The 24,066-nt window shown below is 42.5% G+C and overlaps 1 protein-coding gene across 3 annotated transcripts in view; it reads left to right on the forward strand.

Moving 5' to 3' along the window:
* Positions 1–50: 50 nt before the first annotated feature.
* Positions 51–24,066, forward strand: part of IFT122 (intraflagellar transport 122) — a 31,660-nt gene continuing 7,644 nt past the window's right edge. For 2 of the 3 annotated variants that reach the window (XM_027640410.1, XM_027640411.1), the window contains exons 1-22: positions 51–136; positions 323–389; positions 1,490–1,574; positions 2,342–2,420; positions 3,196–3,272; positions 3,704–3,770; positions 4,578–4,724; positions 5,610–5,768; positions 6,627–6,702; positions 7,235–7,426; positions 8,083–8,221; positions 8,822–9,024; positions 9,494–9,631; positions 10,348–10,512; positions 11,352–11,549; positions 13,129–13,269; positions 14,959–15,012; positions 17,254–17,415; positions 20,242–20,408; positions 21,294–21,465; positions 22,033–22,135; positions 23,662–23,802. In XM_027640410.1, the coding sequence (XP_027496211.1) occupies positions 96–136; positions 323–389; positions 1,490–1,574; positions 2,342–2,420; positions 3,196–3,272; positions 3,704–3,770; positions 4,578–4,724; positions 5,610–5,768; positions 6,627–6,702; positions 7,235–7,426; positions 8,083–8,221; positions 8,822–9,024; positions 9,494–9,631; positions 10,348–10,512; positions 11,352–11,549; positions 13,129–13,269; positions 14,959–15,012; positions 17,254–17,415; positions 20,242–20,408; positions 21,294–21,465; positions 22,033–22,135; positions 23,662–23,802 (2,773 nt within the window). In that variant the 5' untranslated portion in view covers positions 51–95. The remainder of the gene's footprint in view (positions 137–322; positions 390–1,489; positions 1,575–2,341; positions 2,421–3,195; positions 3,273–3,703; positions 3,771–4,577; positions 4,725–5,609; positions 5,769–6,626; positions 6,703–7,234; positions 7,427–8,082; positions 8,222–8,821; positions 9,025–9,493; positions 9,632–10,347; positions 10,513–11,351; positions 11,550–13,128; positions 13,270–14,958; positions 15,013–17,253; positions 17,416–20,241; positions 20,409–21,293; positions 21,466–22,032; positions 22,136–23,661; positions 23,803–24,066) is intronic. The other variant, XM_027640412.1, reaches the window with a different exon arrangement.

Genomic DNA, 24,066 nt, shown 5'->3' on the forward strand with positions numbered 1-24,066 from the left:
CCGTGAGGGCCGTGCGGGCCCGGCCCTGAGGGCGGTGCGGGCCCGGCCCTGAGCGCGGTGCGGGCCCGGGCCGTGAGGGCGGTGCGGGCCCGGCCATGCGGGCCGCGCTCACCTGGCGCGACAGGGCCGAGCAGTGGTGAGCGGCCCCGGGGACACCCGGAGTGCGGGGCGGCAGCGCGGGGGCGGTCCCGGAGGTTCACTCGGGAGTCAGACCCACCCTCACCGTGCCTTTACCGGTGTCGGCTGTGTGGCACCTCTGATGCTCAGGGAGTGTGTTTTCTGCCTCCTGAGGCGGGGTTTTTGGTTGGTTTGTTTTCCTCAGTATTTACGACCTCGCGTTCAAGCCGGATGGGACCCAGCTTATAGTTGCTGCTGGAAACAGGCTGCTGGTAGGGAAACCTTCCTGTCCTCTCTCCTCTACAGCTGTATGAACGTGGTTTCTTCCACGTTAACTTACGAATATAACCTATCCGAAATCCCCTTATCTCTGCCAGCCCAGCCTCACAGCCACATACATATTAATGCAGGCCAACTCTAAAGTGATTTGAAGCTTTTTAATATTTCTTACCAAGTTTTAAGCTCTATTTGCAAAAGTAATAAGATTTAAGTTATTTGCATCATCTCGTCCTCTCGTGCCTCGCCCGAGGTTTGAAATCCATGAACCTGCCCCCGGGCCTGGCACAGAGCACGCAGTGCAGGGGCTGTGCTGGTACAAGTTTCACTAAAATCTCTGTGGGAAGGGGAGAGACTCAAATCCATGTCCCAGTGTTGTGGGAACCTTCAGCCCGAGCTGTTTGTGGGACCCTGGAGCTGCTGCAAGAGCAGCTCCGGACCAGCTGCTCACAGGTCCTGCAAAGCTTTCAGGTGGGGCAGGTGTAGGAGTGGATTGTAGAGTTCAGCACTGCAGGACAGCAGGAGTTATTTTCAGTGCTCACAGAATGGTGCATTTAGTGATGCTCCTTTGCAGTAATTTATCACCTTTAAACATCTAATGTGGAGAAAGATGTTTAACAACAAGATGTAAAAGATGAAAATAAAAGATAAAAAACCAGTGAGATGTAAAATGAGCTGGTGGGAAATCTCTTTTGTGTGTGTAATTTTCTAGTACTGATTCTTCTTTCCTCACAAGAAGTATCATGTTATAGAAAGCTGCTTCTATGCTTGACAGCATTTTGTCTTGCATGAACTGTGGGTACTATGCAAAAAGCAGGCACAAAAGGAAGTGCATAATTTGTTGTCCCTCAGTAATTTTAAGTTTTAAATTCACAGTCTTCACCCTAGAAGTGTTCAAGGCCAGGCTGGACAGGACTTGGAGTAATGTGATCTAGTGGAAGGTGTCCCTGCCCATGGCATGGGGGTGGAACAGGATGAGCTTTAAGGTCCCTTCCCCTCCAAACCAGTTTGTAGTTCTGTGATTCACTGGAAGATTTTTCATATAAGTTCTTCTGTTTGTATGTTTGGTTTGTTTTTTTTCTCCCCATTTAAACAGGTATATGATACTTCTGATGGAACCCTAATTCAGCCTTTGAAAGGACATAAGGACACTGTGTACTGTGTGGCTTATGCCAAAGATGGTAAATATCCCTTGGGGCTTTGTTAGTCTGGTCTGTGAAGTGCATCTCTCCCATTTGTTATTGCCCATTGAAGACGGAGAAATGGGCGTTGTTTCGGTCTCAGCATGGGAGTGCTGGGGTTTATTCTTTAGCCAGTGCTGGGATTTGTTCCTCAGTGGAGGGTTCTGTCTGCTATACAAGGTGCTGCCTCTAAGGTCACTTGGGAATCCAAGAGCTGGGGTCCCACTGCTCCTTCAGTTTAAGTTTAGTACTGGTTAAGTGTATATTCGTGGGTAATGTGAGGAGAGGGTTCGCCCCAGAGATCCCTCTTTCTACTACTCACCTTTTGTTCCATAATTCTTCTATCCTGGGGCTTTCTGATCTGATCCTTCACACGGTACCTGCTCACTGCAGACCCCCCTCTGCTTCCAGCTGTCGTGGTCTCTGACTCTCATTCTGTGGGACTCACTCTATGGGCTCAGGGGGCTTCCTGCAGCTGCTGCTGTTTGAGTACTGGGTGTTCCTGTGACAATGTACCCATTTTCCTTGTCACTGTTCCCCTGGGGCTGGCAGCACTGGGAGGCCGGGTTGCTCCCAGGGTCGGTGCAGTACAGCCACTGGAGTTCCACGGGGGTGGGGAAGCGCCGGCACATCCAGACACTCAGTGTCAGCCCCTTTATTACTTGAGCCTTGTCAAGTTCAAGCACTTCTTGCTCTCTCTTTGATTGAGTATTGGGAGTGAAAGTGATTTTTGTACATGTGGGATTTAAATGATCTCCAATTCCTAGGCAAGCGTTTCGCATCTGGCTCTGCTGATAAAAGTGTGATAATTTGGACTTCAAAGTTAGAAGGAATTCTGAAGTACACGTAAGTGATGCCATTCAGTTCTGTGCTTCAAAAGCCAATTTTGATTATGCACTGCTGCTCTCAAAGAGCACGAGCTGTTAGACTTGGGAGAAAGTTCATGAAGGTCAGAGGAAATGCCGAGGGTGATAGGGGAGGGAGGAGGAAAAGAACAGTTGAAGTATCTGAATGAGGCAGGAAAGCAATTAAGGGGATAAAAGTGGGTGGAGAGTCAAAATAAATCTCTGAGTTTAGAGGGCTGGTAGAGAACTGGGGAAACTCAGAATAGGTCAGAATAAAATGAAAGACAATGTGACCATTCTGGTATAATATACCATAATTCTGGTTCAAAGATCAAATTAAAGATGGATTTGGTACTTTGGGTATATTTCAATCTCCTGACTCTGTGTTTATATCAGCCCTCTGAGGTGACAACTCACGTTCTGTTTTGGACTGCACATTTATCACGAGTTGGTTTGCACGAGCTGGTCACTGCACAGAGCCTGCATGAGCACACTTGGTTTAGAATTTGGATGCAACATTTAGTCATATTTCACTAACCACTCTTGCTCTCTAGTTTTAGCTAATCTTGATGAAATACACTGTATCCTGCCACTTGGAGTCGATTTTTGTAAGGTTTATTACAGATTTACTTTACAGTAATAGCAGATTAACTTGATGTACTATAAACCAATCCAGTTATTTTGGCATCTGGTAAAGCTTTCAGCTCTCTTGCTGAAAGTCAGAAAAGGGGCATTTAAGAATGATTTATTGAAATCTGATTTTAACTTCATTCTAGGCATAATGACTCTATCCAGTGCATTTCATACAATCCTCTCACTCATCAGCTGGCATCCTGCTCGTCTGGGGATTTTGGTATGTTTTTTCCCTTGAACCTTTCCATTGAGCCAGTGAATTCCATTACAGTTGATAGCTAAGCTAGCCACAGATAGGTACAGCTCTGTATCTGCAGAAGAGATGTGACACAAAGCTATCTAAGGCTCAGTGACATTGGATACTGATTTAAATCACTTAATCTCAGTGGGAAAGGACAGTGTAGTGAGGGGCCACAGAATGAAACATGCTGCTCTGTTATTACTGGAATTTTTTGCAAAGACACCCTCTGTTATTTAGATGGATTTTTTTCCCATGTACTGATAAATAATATATATTTAAGTGTTCTTGTAGCAGTGGACAAGACCTTGATGCCTTTGGAGTCCCAGCCGAGTTCTCCAACAGTATTAGTTTCCAGTCTGAACTCTGGCTCATGCTTATTTGTCTTTGGCTTCTTGTTTGTTTTTATCAAGGCTTGTGGTCTCCTGAACAGAAGTCAGTCTCTAAACATAAAACGAGCTGCAGGATCACCTGCTGTAGGTGAGTTTTAAGGATTACCTTAAGTCATTTAAGTTAGTTTCAATACAAACCATTTCAAATAAGATGCAAGCTTAAAAAACCCCTGTTTTTTCCCCCCTTCTTTTTCAGTAGCAAAATTTTTGGGGTTTATTTTTTTCTGTTTATAACCAAATTCTTCTGAAAGCATCAGAGAGATGTTCTGGTCTCGAGCAAGTGTCTTAGGTTCTCTGTCCCTCTGTTTTTCCATCTTGTACAATAACAATAGAATTAAATTAGAGGAAAAATAATTGCAATTTTTGTTTGTAAAGTTGTTCATCCTTTGTGCTGTTGGTGTTTTCAGTTGAAGGAGGTATTACTGTTGGGGGCAACATGAAGCAAGGGTTCATTAATTGAAGTTATCCATCTGTCCAGTACTCTATCCAACAGAGAACAGATTAGACCCCAGGCCCCTCTGTCCCACACCAGGCAGTTCTATCTGATCATGTTCTAAATGTGGTTTTTAAAGCATTCTGGTGTGCTGCCAACACTGCCATCCCCAAAATGGATCTGTGACTTAGCACATGTTACAAGTGTTGCAAGCAGATGATAGCTTTAATTTATTTTTTTATTTCTGTGTATATGATAAAATGTTCTCGATGTAGTGCGTGCTGTTGCCATAAATGTGGATTTAGATGCATAAACAAACTGTAGATTTACTGGCTACCTCTCAGAACTCCCTCTTAGAAATATATTTGAATCTACCATCCCTGTGTGAGTGTGCTGTACCATCCTACCTTCCTGCTGCTTGTTTGTAGTAGTTTACTGTTCAATCTGTGTGTGTTTTCTCAGCTGGACAAATGATGGCCAGTACCTTGCTTTGGGGATGTTCAACGGCATTGTCAGCATAAGGAACAAAAATGGTGATGAGAAAGTAAAAATAGAACGTCCAGGGGGTTCCTCCTCTCCAATATGGTCAATTTGTTGGAATCCTTCCAGGTAAATAATTTCATCCTTCCTTTTTTTTTTCATGCTGAATAGATAATCTGTGGCTCATTGATTGCAGAAGGGCTTGACTTTTGTCCTTGATGAAACATGCCGTGTACGTTACCTTTTTTAAGTGATCATATATTGGGGTTTTGGCTTTGCTGCCAGTCTTTAATTGAGTGGAGAAGCTGGGAACAAGTTTCACTTAGATTGTAGACGTGGGATTGTTTAGGTTGGAAAGCCCTCTGAGATCATCGAGTCCAGCCATTCCCTCAGCACTGCCAAGGCCACCACTGACCCGTGTTCCCAGGTGCCACATCCACATGGCTTTTAAATCCCTTCAGGGATGGTGACTCCATCACTACCCTGGGCAGCTGTGCCAATTCCTGACCATCCTTTCAGAGAAGAAATTTTCTTGATATTCAACCTGACCCTCCCCTGGCACAGCTTGAGGCCGTTTCCACTCATCCTGTCCCTTGTCCTCTGGGACCAGAGCTCGACCCTCCCTGGTTCCCCCCTCCTGTCAGGGAGTTGCAGAGAGTGAGAAGGTCCTCCCTGAGCCTCCTTTTTTCCAGGCTGAGCCCCCCCCAGCTTCCTCAGCTGCTCTTGGTGCTCCAGACCCTTCCCCAGCTCTGTTTCCTTCCCTCGACATGCTCCAGCCCCTCAGTGTCTTTCTTACAGTGAGGGACCCAAAGCTGACCCCAGGATTTGAGATGCAGTGTCATCAGATCTGCAGAAACATTTCTTTTGTGTTTTTAATGATTTTGATTGATGGGGTTTTGGGGGGCTGTGGGGTTGGGTTCTGTTTGAATTGGGGGGAGATAGGGGAACTATTTTTTCACTTCCATTCAGAGAGAATATTCTCTCAAATATGTGAACAAACAATTGCTATTGCAGTAGGTGGCAGAATTTTTGGAGTAGAGTAGATGAAGAAGAGGAGGAGTCAGTTTGCAGCTATTTAGAGGAGATCCCAGTACTGGAATCCAGGCCTGGCAGTAGGCAGGATAGTCAGCCAGAGAAGAAAGACCACGAGGAACAGGAGGCCCCTTTCAACTTGTGAGTGAAACTTCAAAGGAACGTATGTACCTCTGTTACCTAGAACAGCACTTTACAGGAAGGACCAAGGGCAGGCTATTATGCAGAGTACAACCTCAGATATTCAAAAATTAGGAGGTGCTAGATTAATAGTTACCTGCATAGCCCTAGTTTGTTCTGCTGGTCTGTGTTCATCCTGAGATAGGTGTGTGCTACTCCCCAGCTGCAAGTGTCACACACCGACCAAAGGGAGGGGGCTTGCTAACACTTGGCTTTGTCATTAGGGTTTTTTATCTGATTTTTTTATGTTCACATCCTGGCTAGAGATATTGTCTGCAGCAGAACATTCAGGTAACCATCTCCCTTCCTAGGCAAGGAACTGTGGAGAAGGTGACTGTCCTGCTTTGTTCCAAGCTGAACAGATCATGTCAGAGTACCAGAGTTAAATTTGGACCTGAAGCCTTTCCTCAGCCTGCTGCTGGTCTCACATGAACACATTGCACTGATAATTGCAGTTCCCCCTTGCTCAGCTCTGTAGACTTGGACGTGACAGTGGCCTTGTACTCCTGTAGCTAAATCAGAACGTGGGCCCAGGGGCTTCACGTGTCAAGGGACCATTCACTCCACTGCTCCCACAGCTCCCGGTGAAGTGATGCCTCAAACTTTGAGTTATTCCTCTAGAGAAGACTGGTTTTTCTTTTGTGTCCCCAGGTTGTCTTCCACAGTTTTCTGTTACAAGGAGTATCTGCTGTCCTTTCAGTTTGTGACTTTTAACAAGTAGCTTGCAGTAAATTCTGCTGTCCTACTACTTGGTTCTGTTGCTCTAGGAAATTTATTAATAAATTGCTGTAGAATTACTACTTTTTTTTTTTTTGGTAGAGATGAACGCAATGACATTTTAGCCGTGGCAGACTGGGGTCAGAAACTTTCCTTTTACCACCTGAGTGGCAAGCAGGTATGTCTTAAGAGAGTTTGTTCAAGAGTAGCAGGGTATTTCTGATTCTGTTTTGTATTCTACATTCAAAGTGTTTGTATGCTGTTGCCTTATTAGTTATGTTAAACATCTTCTATTTTCCTGGCCTTTTATGAGTCTCCCTTTTTTTTAACCATTTCTCCTTCAGCCCTTGTTTCTCCCATGGCAGCTCAGCTGCTGTCTTGCAATTCTTGTATTAAAGCCCTTACAACTTTGCTGACTTCTGTGACGTGGTTCACTGGTCTGTAGAGAACATCTTTGTATTTTTTTCAGTGGTTAAAGGGCTTTTGTGAGTTGTTGCATTCTGAGCAGACTGGTTTGTGATTGGAAGGATTCTTGGACATATTTTAGAACTGCCTTTGGGAATCTTAAGGTAGCCAGTGGTTCTGGGTATTGAAAAGCTGTGCATAGATGAGACAAATGGTATCAGTGATGGCACTTGTTGCCTTCAGAAAATATGAAATGATCCTTTTGTTAACGTTTTTGATGTGTTTTATTTCATTTTGCCTTGTAGATTGGGAAGGACAGAGAGCTCAGTTTTGATCCGTGCTGTGTCAGCTACTTTACCAAAGGGGAGTATCTCCTGCTGGGGGGGTCGGACAGGCAGGTTTCTCTCTTCACGAAGGACGGCGTGCGCCTGGGCACCCTGGGAGAGCAGAACAGCTGGGTGTGGGCCTGCAAAGTCAAACCAGACTCCAACTATGTGGTGAGTAGGGACATTTCTCTGACATTTCCACAGGTCACCTGAGGTAAGACCATACATTTCAAACTCAGTTGCTTAGTTTAGCCATTCTTACTGAGGCAGCAGAACCTGAGCAGTATCTAGGGAGGTCCTAGAACTGTCACTAGAATTACATATATCCTGCAGAAGTGAAACCTGGGCTGTAAGAAGGATGTAGGGAGCATAACACCTGCTTTCACTGCATTTTGATTAAAAAAGAGAAGGGAAAAAGAATTAAAAATTCAGCTAATAACTTCTGGACTGACCAAATCTAATTCCATGATGGGAAGAAAACGCCTACAGGGCAACTGTCAGCCTGAAATGCTGCACTCTGAGTCCTGTACAAGTGAGAAGGGAATCAAAGTAAATTTGAAAATAAACACCTCCCACCCCCCAAAAAATCTAACCAAAAACTAACCAAGTAAACCTAAGCCCCCCACCCAGCATAGTGTGTGTGTGATGAGATCAGTCCTCATTCTGCCTTGCACTTTTACCATGGTTAAGCACAAGTCAGCTGTAACTGGTATCCATCTATACATTATGCAGGAAAAGGGACGTGGTGCTCCTATAAATACCACACACTTTGCCAATTCTCATCTACATGTACTAATGAGCTAAAATTATTCTCTTCCTGTGTTCAGGCAGTAGGATGCCAGGATGGCACAATCTCCTTCTACCAGCTGATTTTCAGCACTGTCCATGGCCTCTATAAGGATCGCTACGCCTACAGGGACAGCATGACTGACGTTATTGTCCAGCACCTCATCACGGAACAAAAAGGTAATTCCAGGCAGGCCAAAGCTTTGCTCAGTTTGTTTTGGGTTTTAATTGATATCCATCAGAACACGTGGAGTATACTCTGCATGTATCTGGCAGACTTTTGTTACTTTGGCAGTCAAACTGCAGAACACAGTTTGCAGGAGGTGAGTGTGAACTTGGACTGTGGAGGCTCAGCACTGACAAGTTTAATGAAAGATGTGGGGATTGGAGGAGGCATTGGGAGGGACAGGGGCTCTGAAAATAAGGTTTTAATCTCTGAAAATGAGATAAAAATACATCATATTTAACTTTTTTTTTCCTTACTTGTAGCCAGAAGAGTTTCAGCTGATTTTGTTTCTTCATATCTGCTGGCTTTTTATGGCAAGGAATCAAAGTACTGCTCCAGAATGTGCTGTTGACAAATCATACAGGGTGATAAACTGTGACGGGGATAGTAGATTACATAGGTGCAGAACAACAAACATATCTGAGCAAGAATGTGCTTTGAATGTTAAAGGTGCTTTAGAGAGATTCAGTTTTAATGTGTTAGTTTTCTGATTTCTGTATCTCTTATTTTTGTGTCAGCTTATACTGAATTGTTTTGGTGTTTTTTCTTTCTAGTTAGAATAAAAGGCAGAGAGCTTGTGAAAAAAATTGCAATCTACAAAAACAGATTAGCCATCCAGATGCCAGAGAGAATCCTGATTTATGAGCTGTACTCAGATGACTCTGCAGATATGCACTATCGGGTGAAGAAAAAGATTGTAAAGAAATTTGAATGTAACTTGCTGGTGGTGTGTTCAGATCACATTATTTTATGCCAGGTATGTGCCTTAAAAGCTAGAGTAGTCCTGGGGTGTGTTCAGAGTTGAACACAGCTGTCCCAGTGGCTGGCAGGACATGACTGTCCCATGGGATCTGTTACAGCTTTTCCAAAGCAGTGCTTTTGTGCTGTGCAGCACTGACATGCTGCTGGGCAGTTGCTGTGGCACAGCTCAGGTGGCTGTGGTTCAGTAAAACTGTCTGTGTAGTGAATTTGATAAATTAACACAGAATCCAAGGGAACTTTTTGGTGGGAGAGAACTACTAGAAGAAGATTGGGAGTGTTTGGTTTTGTTTGTTCATAGCATTGGAAAACCCTAAGGAATTCACCCCATTAAATTGACTGTTTGACTGTATGATTTTTGTATGTAAAAGTAAGCACATCTGCTAGGATAGGTATAAACGTAGGACATCAGATACAGATTTCATCTTCACCTCCAGGCTGTATTTTGTATCTTACTGTGTCCTTAGGAGAAGAGATTGCAGTGCCTCTCATTTAGTGGTGTTAAAGAACGAGAATGGTTGATGGAATCTCTTATTCGTTACATTAAAGTAATTGGAGGACCCCCAGGAAGAGAAGGCCTCTTAGTTGGCCTAAAGAATGGTCAGGTAACACATCATGTCTGATATGTGTCTTTTCACTGCAAATAAAATCTGTTCTGTGCTCCTAGGGGGAGATGTTAAAAGCAGCAGGCTGTTTTACAACCTAGAATTTTGACATAGTCTTATCTTGGGATTAAAAATTAATTACTTCTGTCTTTCATATTCTGTGACAATAAAATTAATACAAATATGTTTAATTTTGTCTGAAGTCTGAGTTGTTAGGATGAACTGACAAAAATTGCATTCTTGTTGAACTGAGAGCACATTTACCTTTGGTGGGTGTTGGGGGTGTGTACAGCTCTCCTGAACACTTGTGAGGGTGTGGGTGTTCTCAGGTGAAAGTGCTGTCTGCTTCACACCTGGGTGGCAGCTGGAAATGTCAAACTGGAGCTCTGAGGTATTGATAGAGAGGAAGTTGAGATCCTGTGTGTATCTGTTATATATGCCTGTATTAATGTAACTGTTTAACTTGTGGAGCATTAAGAATCTAGCTGTGTAGCATCTGATTTATTTGTATAGGCTTGCAACCTAGAGCATGTTGTGGCAGCCAGTCTGCTCAAGAGACCTCAAACTGGAAGCATTTACTTAATCTTAGCTCACAGTTTGTCTCTGAAAAAACTTGCAATTGCACACTTTAAACAGCACCGAAATTGTTCCTGTTACGCTGTTTCTAGTTTTAGGGACAAAAATGGGTGGAGTGACTTTGTTTCACACCTGTGTAGATCCTGAAGATCTTCGTGGATAACCCCTTCCCCATCGTGCTGCTGAAGCAATCCACGGCCGTGCGCTGCCTGGACATGAGCGCGTCGCGCAAAAAGCTGGCTGTGGTGGATGAGAACGACACCTGCCTCGTGTATGATATTCATACCAAAGAGTTGTTGTTTCAGGTAAAAATTAAAAGTTGTTGGGTTTTTTTAAAGGTGGGGCAGGAGGGCAGGAAGTAATTCCAAGCACAGAACATCCCCAAAGTGTTACTGTGCAGAAATTCATGTAACTGTCATTTAAACTATTAATCACGTGTTGTAGGATTTGACTGTGATCTGTTTATCCACACCACCCTTTCAGAGGTGGTAGAGAGGGAATGAGAAGACAGGAGATGTATGTGAGCAACAGCTGAATAAAAAGCACTGAGACATGTGACCTTTTCAGTTTAATTTAGAGCTCTCTGCCTCTGAAGCATTACAATAAATGAGCATTTTGGTTTTATCATTCGTATGAACAGAATTAAAGTCTAAACATCTTTGTTTGTCATGTATTCCTAGACTATAAAAGGAATCATGATAATGCTCCCTTCATTGGCAGTTTAGCAGTCACTCTTCAATGTTGCTTAAATGTTTTCAGAGCACACTGGATCACAAGTATGGAGTTCTGCAAAGATAGGGTCTGTAACTTCCTTTGTGTAATGAGCAGAGAAATGATCAATTAAATCTGCTAACTAGCAGATTCCATTATTGTGGAATTTGATTTTATGTTCTACAGTTTGATAGTAGAGATCATTAGTAAATCCACATTAAAGGCAAGAGAATTACAGCTGTGTATTAAAATATGAAATACATCCTGTGAATCTGTTTAGGAATATACTAGGCTGTAGGATATTAAAAATGTAAATAATCAGTGTGTATACGCACCAGGCTGTCTTAGGTCAAACATTCTAGCTGAAGGAGGCATATTTCTTAGGAAAGATGTGATTGCATCTGTTTTAATCCTGGGTTGTTTTGCTCACTAGGAACCCAATGCTAACAGCGTGGCCTGGAATACCCAGTGTGAGGATATGCTTTGCTTTTCTGGAGGAGGATATCTCAATATCAAAGCTAGTAACTTCCCTGTCCACCAGCAAAAACTGCAAGGCTTTGTTGTGGGTTACAATGGCTCCAAGATCTTCTGCCTTCATGCTTTCTCTATGTCAGCTGTTGAAGTTCCGCAGGTAATCCTTTAATCTCATTAAGTGTTGCTTTATATCTCATAAACATGAATGTTTAGCAAGTGAAGAAGCTTTTCTGAGATTTACTTGTATTCCATTACTAAAATGATTGCAGTTCACACTTTCTTCATTGTTATTTAAGTTATATTGTGTGATCTATTTTATTTTTGTTTCATCAGCATTAATTAAGCTAATTTCCTTTTTGCTGTCGATAATTGTTGTTTCTGATTCTCCCTTTCTACTTGCAAATGCACATAATCTCATTTAGTGCAGGCCTTACCTCCTTGAGTATTTTTACTGTATTCTTTCTAAGTAACTTTTCTCCAGTTGTAATTTCATTTTTCTTATAAGTACATCAAATACTGTCTTACTGTTGCTTCATCGAGACGTGTTTAGGCAATATTTAAACTGTATATTTTAGACTGGATGTATGGTACATGAGTAGTCTATATTCTAAATTTATGGATTGCCTTCCGTAAAATGCTGTTTTCTGTGTCATGAGAAGCAATGGAAGGGTCTAAAACAATCCAAAAGACAAAACAAAGAAAAAAGGTAGGGCAGGATTTGCTGCTGAGGGTCAGTGCAGGAGGCAGAATGCCCTGTCTTGTACTGACTGGTGAACAGGTGTGTTACAGACTCCTCTGTCCCCTGAGGCCCTATACAGCTCCTTACCAAGGCTCTTGTCCGGAGTGGTGGGCAGCCACAGGGTCACCAGGCCTGGAACACTCCTGTCTGCCTTTGGCACACTGCAGAATACCAAGGTACCACAGAAATATCTGCAGTGTCACAGAGGCAGCTTTTCCAAAGCTGTGCTTTTGGAGGGAGGGAGTACCGAAGAGTGTACAATTTTCAGATAAATTGATAAAAATAACATAAAAATCAGTAACATTGTGCTGTGGTTGCAGACACAGGTTATGGTAGTAGTGCTGCAGTGCTCCCTGTTCACTCAGAGGGTCAAACTGTGTCAGCAGACCCACATCCATCTGTGTGTGTGTCACCATGCAGCAGTTGGCAGTTCCCCTTTTAAATTCCCTTTAGGGCAGGTCCTTGAGGGCCTGAGTGTCTTCTGGGCTTATTAGTCACAGTCTTGGTAGAACAGCTTTGTCATCAGTGTTGGTGCAGAAGGGTTACTTCCCTGTGGAGCCTGTTCCTGTGTGTCTGGATGTTTCCAGGGATGCATCACACCAGGCAGTGGTGCCACTTATGCATGCTCTTGGCCTTTGAGAGTACACTGCTCCTCCTTTGCTCTGCTTCCATAGTATTGAAAAAGCACAGTCTACATCATATTTAGTGTGTCCAATGCCCTAAAGAATTCACATTCTTTACTTTCTAGAATGCAAGGAACTGAAGATTTCAACATGGATGAGTTTCTAATGTAATTAACCCAACTTGTCTAAATATGAGAATAATCACCCCAGAATGCTGTTCTGTGTGTATACAAAACCCAGATGTTTATTCTCTGGGCAGCTTGTAATGGTTGTGATTAGAATATATATTTTTTTCCCAATGTATGTAGAGAATTTCACTAATATATCTAAGTATTATGCTTTCTGATACATGTTTTTTCCTTGGCAATCCTCAGTCTGCACCCATGTATCAATATCTGGAACGAAAAATGTTTAAAGAAGCCTATCAAATTGCGTGTTTAGGAGTGACTGATGCTGACTGGAGAGAGCTGGCCATGGAAGCCTTGGAAGGGCTGGAGTTTGAAACTGCTAAAAAGGTAAAGCAGTTATTTACTCATTTAGTAGAAAGCTTGTGGTTTATATTTAGATATTTATATCTGTGTGTGTGTATAATGTATGTTTTATGACTGGAATATAAATGGTGTTCCTGGGTCACTGTCTTGCTTGTTTCTAGCGTGTTCATTGTTCCACAAACAAATAGGTTTGTTATATACTCAGGATGTTGAGATGACATTCTAAACTGAAATCTAATGTATCTTTCTAGATAAATACCATGTTCTAGATCAAAGTGTTCAGTGCAAAGAAAATGGTTTCAACTGGAAAATGCGTTAATGAATTTAGGGAAGCAGAACTGGAAACCGTTCAGCAGTGCCCACCGGGTGGCAGCAGAGGATGCTCAGCTGGCTTTGTCCCCCCACCATCCCCCGTGCTATAAACTTGCCCTTTTTTTCCCCCTAAATATTTAATACAACCTCAGTACATGTTCAGAGATTTCTCATTCTTTGTTATGTACCCATTAACGTTCTGTGAAGGCAGTGGTGGTGGGAAGGCATCATTTCAGTCCTTTTCAGCCTGGCATGCCTTGCTTTGGGGAGTGGTCTAGGAATGGGCATAGACTGAAGAATTAAGTTTTCTATGGCATAAAATACTTCCCTATTTTCTTTCACTGCCTCTGCTCAAATAAGAGAGGGCGAACTGAGTTCAGTGTCATGAATATTGTATGAAAGACAAAACACTCTAAAAATACACCATGAGTGGCCTGTAATGATAGGCATCTTTTAATAACGGATTTTTTTAAAAGGAAATTAAATACTTTTTTTTTTTCTTAAGTGCAGGCATCAAAATAATTCCAGTTTCATGGATGGCTTTATGCAAATACATACTCTTAAAAAGAAATTTTGAGTACCTCCTTGGAATTCTAAAGTAGTGCCCTCTTAGAATTAGAGCGGATTAATTCGAACAAAAGCAGCTTCTTGACTTTAAAGGCTCTCATAGTTCCTAGTCCAATCCGATGTAAGCAGAATATTCTGTGCCCCCTTTAGCATTAGTTTGGTTGGAAGTCTTCAATGTGCAGCCCAAAGAGTTAAAGTTCTGTTTTGTGATGCATGTCAGGAATAAGTGCTGAGCTGCTGCAACTCGCACGTGACTTTGCCACTTGAGACTTTGAGTTGCACATTTATCTCCATTTGCAGAGATATTACACTGTCTTGCAGTACTTCTATCGTCTTCTTACTTCCTTTCCTCTCTCTGAGCTCCTTTCATGCTGGATTTTGAGAATGGTTTAAAAACCAGAAGTATGTGCAGCAGGCGTTGACAATACGATCAATTATGTGTCCTGCCTTGTAATACTTCCCTGAAATTTCCTTGTCTGTATCACACCTTGCATCAAAATGGAGAAGCTATCAAATAGCCAGAATAAAAGGATGTCATATTGTAATTGCCACTTTGTATGTCTTGGGGGACTGACACGCCCAGCTCCCAGTCCCTGCTGTGCTGCTCCTGGTCAATGCTGAGCTGTTTGGGTTGTACCTTGTTTACTGCAGCGACTCCAGACACAGGTGTAGTCAGAGCCCTTCAGGTTCAGGACTGCACAAACCCAAACCCAGCAGAGTTCAGCCTGTCCTACTTGCATGAAGACACCTTGATTCATGCATAACAGTATTGGGACTTTTCTGACTTTTCAAGCTAATGTCTTTTATTCTTTTTTCTTCTATTATTTTCAATAGGCATTTACCAGGGTACGAGACCTTCGATATTTAGAACTGATCAGCAGCATAGAGGTAAGAGAGTGTTCAAGATGGCATATTTTCTTGCACTTACTACTGAGTCAAAATCAGTACTTTCTGGTTTGGAGGGACTTTTGTTTGGATAGTGCTTCTGACTGTTGGAGATGTGTTTGGAGTGAAAAATCATGATTAGCAGAAGTGACTCAGGTTCCAGTCATAGGACTGAAAAACTCCATGGAATGAGGGTGTGGGACAAGAACTTCTGAAACTGTCTTCAGGAAAACAGGAAAAATGTTCAATATTCCATTAATAATTGGTAGAATACTACTGTGCTGACAGCGCTTAGTACAGAATACTTCATAAACATGAGTTCATTAAGCCTTTCCCTACCCCCTGGAGGTAGGTAATTACTACTATCTCCTCTGTGCAGAGACAGAAACAGGCCCAGAGAAACTAAATGACAAACTCAGGGTCTCATGACAAGTCTGTGACAACTGGAAATAGAATTTGGGATCCCACACTTCCATACTGTGCTCTAATCCCTCCTCCCTATTCTTTTCACACTTCTTGATAGAATTTCACCCAACAATAACTGTCTGTCATGAGCACTTGAAAAGATGTGGATCACCCTTGTCCTGTAGAGTTGGCTTGATAATGCTTAAAGATCTGCATGGAGATGGCATAAAGGGAATTCTTCTTTCTTGTGCTAAATAGATTTACACCTTCTCTGAAAGGAGAGAATCCTTGTCTTCATGTCTGCAGAGCTGTCCTGCTGCTGTCAAAATGCCAGCTGGTTGCCGTGAACTTTTCTCTAACACAGGACAAAGTTCTGCATTAGGAGCCCCTTTTTTCTGTTTGGTTTTTTTTTTTCTTCTCAGGGGTAGGTAGGTAGGTGAGAGTGTTTTCTCACCAGTACTAACCTTTCTTTTCCACATATGCTTCTCCAGATCTGCTTCTAGTGAGGATATTCTGGATTTGTCATGTCATATTCTGTGTAATGAGAAAGATTCCCCATGTAAATAGGCATAAACTTACTTTCAGACTTCTTGAAAATGCTCCTTCTGCAGTAAGTTCTACACCCCGCTCACTCTCTCCTGTGGTGGATCCGATTCCTTTTAGGGCTTGTAGGGGTGTAGCTAAGCACACATGTTCCATTAATGTGATGGCTTTCCCTCAGTAATGACACTTTTTTTTCCTAATTGATGACAGCAGGAAACATAGCTGCCATCTCTATCTGGCAAGATTCTGTGGAGTCTTTAGAAAATGGTTTAACAAGTCCTCTGATTATTTGTTTAACCGAGTTTTTGAAGGGAACTGTCAACACCAGCCCAGTGTCTGCCCAGTCAGTAAGTGTGACAAGGAGGAGAGATGGCTGATCCCCCTTTGGCAGCGGAGGATTGAGTTTGGGTGCTCATGGAATGCTTTTCCCCTTGCTTGCAGTTTGCTTTAAATTCAGTCCATAGCCCATGACATGGGCTAACAGCAGTAACAATTTTGTCCCAAGCAGGGTAGTGATGTGTGTCCAAGATACAGGATATGGCACACACATGAAAACACACACACTCACACACGTGTGCGTGTCTGTGTCACAAGTCCCTCGTGGTCAGGTACTGCTGTGCTTTGAGTCATGTGAAGGGTCCTCAGTGGCACTGCCCACACAGGAAGGGTTCTCCATGGCACTGCACACACACTGCCCCGTGGTCCCTTCCCACAGCGAGCAGTTCTGACTAGCAGGAGAGCTTGTGTGGGTGCTCTGGAAGCGACTGCTGCCAACGTGAATCCATGAGCTCATGGGGACAGTGGAGGTGACACTGGTTTGTATTCAGAGGCAGGTTAATGTACTTTCTGAATCTGCTTATTGCTGGTAATTATCTCCCTGTTTGTCATCCCACCCGCACATATTGTTAATTTAGCCAAATTATATGCTAGTGAGTTTGTACAGGAGAAAACGAGGAGCCCATCAGATGCCTTTTTTAAAATAGCCTGGCATAATGATAGCATGTGTTCATTTTCCTGTGTGAAATCAAGAGAAGTGATTTTTCATCACTTTAGTTTGTATAGTGACATTTAATTTTGCTCTTCCTAATTTTAATTAAGAAGGGATTTAATCCTTTAATTATAAATTCACAAGAAATGTAGGAGAGGCATAATTATGATATCCCGTTACAGGTTTTTAATTATTAATAGTTAAAATCTAAGCTTGAAAGTGCAATTCCTCAATGGCTATTTCTCACTTAGGTGCAGGTCATCTAGAATATTTTCTACATCACTCTTCAAATTTTCTATTTTTTCCAGGAGCGGAAGAAACATGGAGAGAACAACAATGACCTGTTCCTGGCAGATGTTTATGCCTACCAGGGAAAATTCCATGAGGCAGCGAAGCTGTACAAAAGGAGTGGCCATGAAAATCTGGCCCTGGAGATGTACACTGACTTACGCATGTTTGACCACGCCAAGGTAGGACGTGGTGCCTGGACACTGACATGCAGAAATATTGATGTGCCTGTAACTGTTTTCAAAGTATGATCCTACAAAAAGGTTGGATGAAATGTGGGCTTTGAATTTCAACCTTGTTTTCTCAGTTAATTGATTCGAGTTTGTTTGGCTTATAAGGGGGGAAGTGTCTCTGGCCTGGGTGTTATGGTGGCATTTTCCTTCATTCTGCTACCGATGCAGCAGATTGTGTTTTGTAGAGTTTCAAATGTGACCATAGAAGTTCAGGGCTTTTCAGTGGATTTTTTTTGTTGGACATCACCAGTGGTGGCTCTTCAGTGTGGTTACATGGTATTATCTGTAGTAATTTTCCTTTTTTAAAAACTAAGAATTTTGTTTCCATGACTCTTTTTTCCCCATTGTCTTGCTCAAGATCCCTTTTTATTTGTTTGTCCTCCAAAGATGATAAGGTAGTACTTTTGCAAAGTGGAGGGGAGTGCACCATGTGTTTAATTCACTTCCATATTGTAATAAAAATATTTTTCTGTCAGAGCAAGTTCTATATTAATGCACTTTATAAAGTGTATAACATAGTAACCTGGAACATTTTTGTTTACTACAGAATTTTATTTCAAAGGTTCAATGTCTTGGCTTTTTCTTTTTTTAAACTCTGTTGCCATGTAGAAATAAATTGAATATGGTTCTAAAAAGTGATGGTTTTATAAGGTGATAAGCATTACTTGGCTTTTAAGTCTTCTATGGTGTCTTATCAAAATCCCTGAGAATGTAGGCGCTGTTTAGTCTCATTCATCACTCATCAGAGCCTTATTCTGCCCAGTCCAGGACAAAGAATTCACCATGACATGCATAGAAACTGTTTTAGCACAGATTCCCCAAGCCATGCTACAGAGAGATCTTTTTCTTCTGAGAGCTCAACAGAAACACTTGTGGGCTTTGCTGATGTAAGCCCGACTTCCGCTATTTTTGGCTGCTGAGTCTTTGTTAGCTTCAGTGTTTTGGCTCCTCTTGAACATAAATGTAATTCATAAAGAAAAATGTTCCCATAAGTCTTCGTAAGAATCTTTTAATTCTTGGCTGCAGTCATGTCTATATTTAACCAGCAGAGAGCAAGAGCTCTCATGTCCCCTGTCCTTCAGAGTGACTCCATGCAGAGAAATTCAAGGTACTCCACAGCACGTGAAGGCAGCTTCTTGTGCAGGGAATGCACAGGAAATGGAAGAACTTTTAAAACCCCCTTATTTGCCAGTTATTTATCCAAGGAAAGACACATGGGGGAGGGGGTTGTTTTTCTGGTTTTGTTTTCTCTAATGTTGCCAGAATTATGCAAAAGGACCCACTGAACCTGGTTTCTGGTGCTTGGCTTTGATGAGGTTGGATGGAGGATCCAGACCGGAGGCAGAGGTTGGGAGTCCTTTGATATCTGGTCACAGGCTAATTATCACAGCACCAGATCATTAATTACTGACAACTCACAAAAAACTCTTTATACTGTGAGAAGCTGAGCTTTTGATTTTGGACTCATTTTGGTGACATAAGCTGGAAAACAAGTTGTGCCAAGGAGGCTGTTTGACTTGTCTCTTCACTCCAGTTTTCCATATTTAAAGGCTATCAGGATACCTCTGTAGCTGTTCCCTGGAGCAGGGTTGCTGCAGGAGATAACTCTGCAGCTCAGTTAGAGCTGGCACAGGTGGGGTGCAGTTCTGTGCCTGGCCCCTGGCTGCATTGGGGAACTGCTGAAATGCGGTGGTGGAGCAGATGTGGTGTGTGCGTGCTCCTTGAGGGGGGGTTTGCCCATTTGTTGCCTCTGGTTTGGTTTCTTTTAAACCTCAATCAGAATTTGCCAGAAACTCAGAGGCTAAGGTAATTTTCCACTCTTTTCTTACCTGTCATTTCACCTCTATTCTGATTTTTCATTTGATAGGAGCTATTCAATGGATAGTAGCCTATTCTGTTAACAGACAAAATTGCCCTTAATCAATATTCTGGTGTTGAAGTGTTTTGTTGGGTTTTTTTTCCCTGACACATGATGTCAACGGATGTGAACCATATGGTGCCAGGGCTTCAGTATTGGCAGAAGAAGCTGAACTAACTAGTAGAAATATTTTCAAAATGGTTGTCATCACAGTGTCCAGGTTTGCATTCCTTCCACAAGTCCAACCAGTGCTTCAGAGCACTCTCACTTTTGAGCAGCTGTCATTCTGTCCTTACAAAAGAACTTTTTTGATATATTGAAATATAATTATCAAGTGTCTTTGCAGAAAACCAGATTTCAGCCTTTAATTTATTTGTGGTGGGGCATCCTGATGCCAGTATATGATTAAGTGAGTGTGCTGTTGTTCACTGAACGTGGGCGGGGACTGGGTCGTCTTTCAGAATGAAACTGTACCTGCTTGGCTTGCCACAGAAAATCTGAAACTTGGAATTAGTCTGTTAGAGTCTTTAGAATAGGACTGTGTTTTGGGAAGGCCTGTTCCTGACAAAAATCATAACTGCTGTCCACTTAACCAGGCTCAGCAGAGAGTAAGTGGGGACACAGGAGTTGACTCCGAGGCACCTGCATTGTCCTCTGGGCCTGCCCAGAATCTCCCGCTTTTTTTTTAATTGAAAACTGTCTAAATGGGAGACTTGCCATTGTTTCCTCCCAGACATGGGGCCTTGATGATGAGCTGCTGAAGGCTGGCTCAGTCCATGTTGCTCTCTGTGCAGTACTTCTGTCCTTAGGAGGCGTCATGGTATTCATTACAAAAGCCTCTCTGTATTTTAGAGTTTTGACTGTAACAACATTTGTAACCAGAAGGTAATGCAGACTGTTGTATTGCACTGTTACAGGATTTTCTGGGATCTGAAGACCCCAAAGACACAAAGATGCTAATAAAAAAACAAGCAGACTGGGCCAAGAACATCAATGAACCAAAGGCAGCAGTAGAGATGTACCTCTCTGCCGGCGAGTACATGAAGGCCATAGAAATCAGCGGGGACAACGGCTGGGTGGATATGTAGGTTTTGTGTCACCTCAGAGATAATATAAGAAACCCTCCAATGAGTTATTATTAATTCTGCGTCATTTTAAAATAAGACAAAATATGTTTGGTATCTGCCTTTGCTTTATATCAGATTGACTATTTGAAGCACATCTACAATTAAAAACGTTTTAAAAGTTGCATATGTTTAGAGTGTAGGGCCATAAATATATTACAAAAACAAATGCATTACAGCAGTGAAGAGCATGTATGGGTTCATCTGCAGCATGAGACTGTCTAAAATAGAGATGCCTCCAGCTTCAGTGATCATCACAGCAGTGATTGTACCTGATAGCCCATTGCTGCTGTTTTCAGCTGTTCAGGGTAGTCATCTAGTGGGTAGAGAAATCACCTGGAGCAGAGTCCCCAGAAATTCTGGGGCTACTCCTGTCACTGGTCATTTCTCCTCGGTTTGCAGTAGGTGACACTTTGGGTCATCTGCTGAGCTGCCATAAGATCTTCACCAGGCTCCTCTGCAAGGCCCCTTGCCTCTGTTTTGCTGTGTGTCACAGGGGTGGTGTTTATTCAGGAGTCTCTTGCTCAGGTTAGGGTCGGGAAGTGTTTCCCATGTTACTTAATCATGCAGGACATGCTCCCTTCTGTCTGTCTGCACAGCTCTGCACAGAGTCTGAGGTATGGACTTGCACACGTGAGTGAAGAGTGAAGGAAGGGGCTTGAGTTTGTAGAAGGAAAAAAAGGCATTTGGAACATTTACTGAAACTGTTTAAATGGTGTTGCATGGTACTACTATTACACTATTTATTAAATGTTAGCTGATTAAAGGTGAAGTTATGACAGTAATTAAAAGGCGAAGCACGAAGGCCGAATCTGAAACATCTGCCTTCTTTCTGCTGGGTCCAGGTTAATTGAAATTGCTCGAAAACTGGATAAAGCTGAGCGGGAGCCTTTGGACAAGTGTGCCTTCTATTTTAAGCAACTCGATAACCCTGGCTATGCTGCAGAAACCTACATGAAGGTTGGTGACCTGAAAGCATTGGTCCAGCTCCACGTGGACACTCATCACTGGGAAGAAGTAAGTGTGCCCTTGATTTCTGTGTTGAAAACCTCTACTTCTTAACTGTCTGTGGCTGCAACAAAAAAGGAGATGAATGTCTGGCTACACCAGCACAGTAGTGAGGGAGAAGCAGGGAGGGAGGCTTCTGTAGAAGGATTCTGAGTATTTCAGTTAATTGTGTATGCCAGCATGTGTTTGGTGGTGGTGTGGTTTTCTGCAAGTGAATCTAAATTGCATTTATAGTGTTACTTCTATTCCTTTAGAAGATGCATTCAGTAAAAATAAAAATATTTTTTGTCTCTTGCTGTGAGATCTACTAAATTTCCTAGATAATCACTTTCAAGTCTCCCTGTTTCAATAGCCAGTCTGTTATTATGCTTAGCTTCTTGTCTTTTGTTGTTGATTGCTTTTTATTTTAAAACACATTAGTTTCATACTGGAGAAAATATGGATTACACTCTCTATTCTGTGTATACTTTATTGTGAATTTGCTTAGAGCTGAAGGATTGATCCCATGGAATATCTAAACCCTTTAACTGTTTAAACCATGCAGTATTCTAAGAATGAATTTTTTACTTACCTCAGGCATTAGCTCTGAGTGAAAAGCATCCTGAATTCAAAGATGATGTCTATGTCCCTTATGCCCAGTGGCTGGCAGAGAATGATCGGTTTGAAGAAGCCCAAAAAGGTGAGAATGGCACTGACAGATGACTCCACATTTGTTCCATACTTCTCCAATACAGAATATGCAGACTCTTCCTGGAGAGTTTCTTATCAGTGGGATTCAAAACCAAATGTAATCCATGTTTTCAAACTGGTCTTAAAGTAACTGGAAGTCTCCTGATTTTATAGGAAAATGAGGTAGATCTATCAAAAATAATGGCATCTAAATACAAGTCCAGATTTTCTATCTTCTTGTATATCTGAGTGTGGCACGCAGCAACAGTATTTGGCATGTAATATGAACTGTCTTAATATCATTATTACTGTCTTAATATCATTATTATCCCACTAGAATTCAAAATATGGCAGCCATCTTTATAAACCTGAGTGGAAAATGTAATTTTTCCTTGTCTTTAGGTAACATGGGATTTGTACAAGTAAAATTTTCCTGTTTCTTTAAGGTTTTCATGGTTCTTGTTAGGTTTATGAAATTACCTTTAAACAGAACTGGCAGCTTTCCATCTTGTGGACAGACTGTAAACTGTTCCAGAGGCAAGGAGCTGTTGCAGTGAGCTGTGTGGAGGCAGCAGGGTTTCAGTGCAGCACCTTTGCTCAGGTGCAGCTCCACGTGACAGGTGCACCTGCTGCTTCCTGAGCCAGCTCACATGCAAGTGTGAAACTGCACTGGCTTTAAGGGCCCAGGTGGGGAACAAGCCAGGCCTGATCCATCTCCACACAAAACTAGGCTGTGTGTCTTGGCACCAACACTTTGAGCACCTGGTTTAGGGCAGTGTGGTAGTTTGCACTCTCTAAATGCAGGTTGTAGTCCCAGTTTGCTCCACAAAGCTCAGTGCTGCTGTGGCTCAGCAAGTGTAGGTGCCCAGAGCTGGGTGAGCTCAAGATCCTCGTGTGGCTGTGTGAGGTCTGAGCTGAGCTGGCTGCACTCAGGGGCAGCTGTGCTGTGGGTTTGGGTTTTTGGGGGTTGGTTCCCCCTCGGCCCCATTTCTTTCTATGAAGACTGTGTTTGTCAAATGTGTGTTTGCCAAGTGAGAATTCAGGATGTTACTGTGTGCATCAGATAAAGAGGTGCTGTTAGTAAATGACAGAAGGATATAGTCTAAGCTGTACTCTTTGGAAGTATCTAGCATTGCACACCAGAGCACTAACTTCGAACATTAATTTATTGTAGTTTTGAGTGAAGGTGTGGTTTGCAGTGTTTGGAGATCTCTGTTGTTTGTACACAGATCTAATCATCACAGTATTTTCCCTCTTTTCTTTTTAAAAAACCCCCAGCAACCAGCATGGTACACAATCTGTGAGCTCAAGAGCTGCTGAGACAGTGCAAAAGCCACAAAATACCTACAGATGCTTCTCATGTTCCATTAGCGTCACTGCTTTCAAGGAGGAAGATACCAGTGTATAATCCCTTTTATCCTGCCCTGGATAGACTATTTGATATGGACTGAATAGACTGGTCTCAATTCAGAAACATTAATTTCCATTAATTGATGTAATTGCACTGTAAACCTGTCTTTGTTTTGGGTTCTGCAGCGTTTCACAAGGCTGGCAGGCAGACAGAGGCTGTGAAGGTGCTGGAGCAGCTCACGCACAACGCTGTAGTTGAAAGCAGATTTAATGATGCAGCCTATTATTATTGGATGCTTTCTGTGCAGTGCTTAGACATAGCCCAAGGTAAGTCACTGAAAGGAAGTTTGTGCTTGTTACCTTCTCATGCATGTAGACAAACAGCTCCTGCACTGTGATAGTGTTGCTGCCACAACTTCACTGCCGGGTGTTCTGGTCTGGGTTTTTTAATGCTGTGCATAACCCGGGCTTGTGCTATTTTTGTAGTCCCCTAGTTTTCCCATGTGTTCATTTAAAACAGATAAAGAAACCAGAAACATCAGCAGGCATAAGGCTCCTTCTGAAATCTGGCTGGGATCAAAACTGTGCCTC

This window comes from Corapipo altera, unplaced genomic scaffold (genome assembly GCF_003945725.1).
Source record: "Corapipo altera isolate COAL_440 unplaced genomic scaffold, ASM394572v1 55, whole genome shotgun sequence".
NCBI classification, from domain to species: Eukaryota; Metazoa; Chordata; class Aves; order Passeriformes; family Pipridae; genus Corapipo; species Corapipo altera.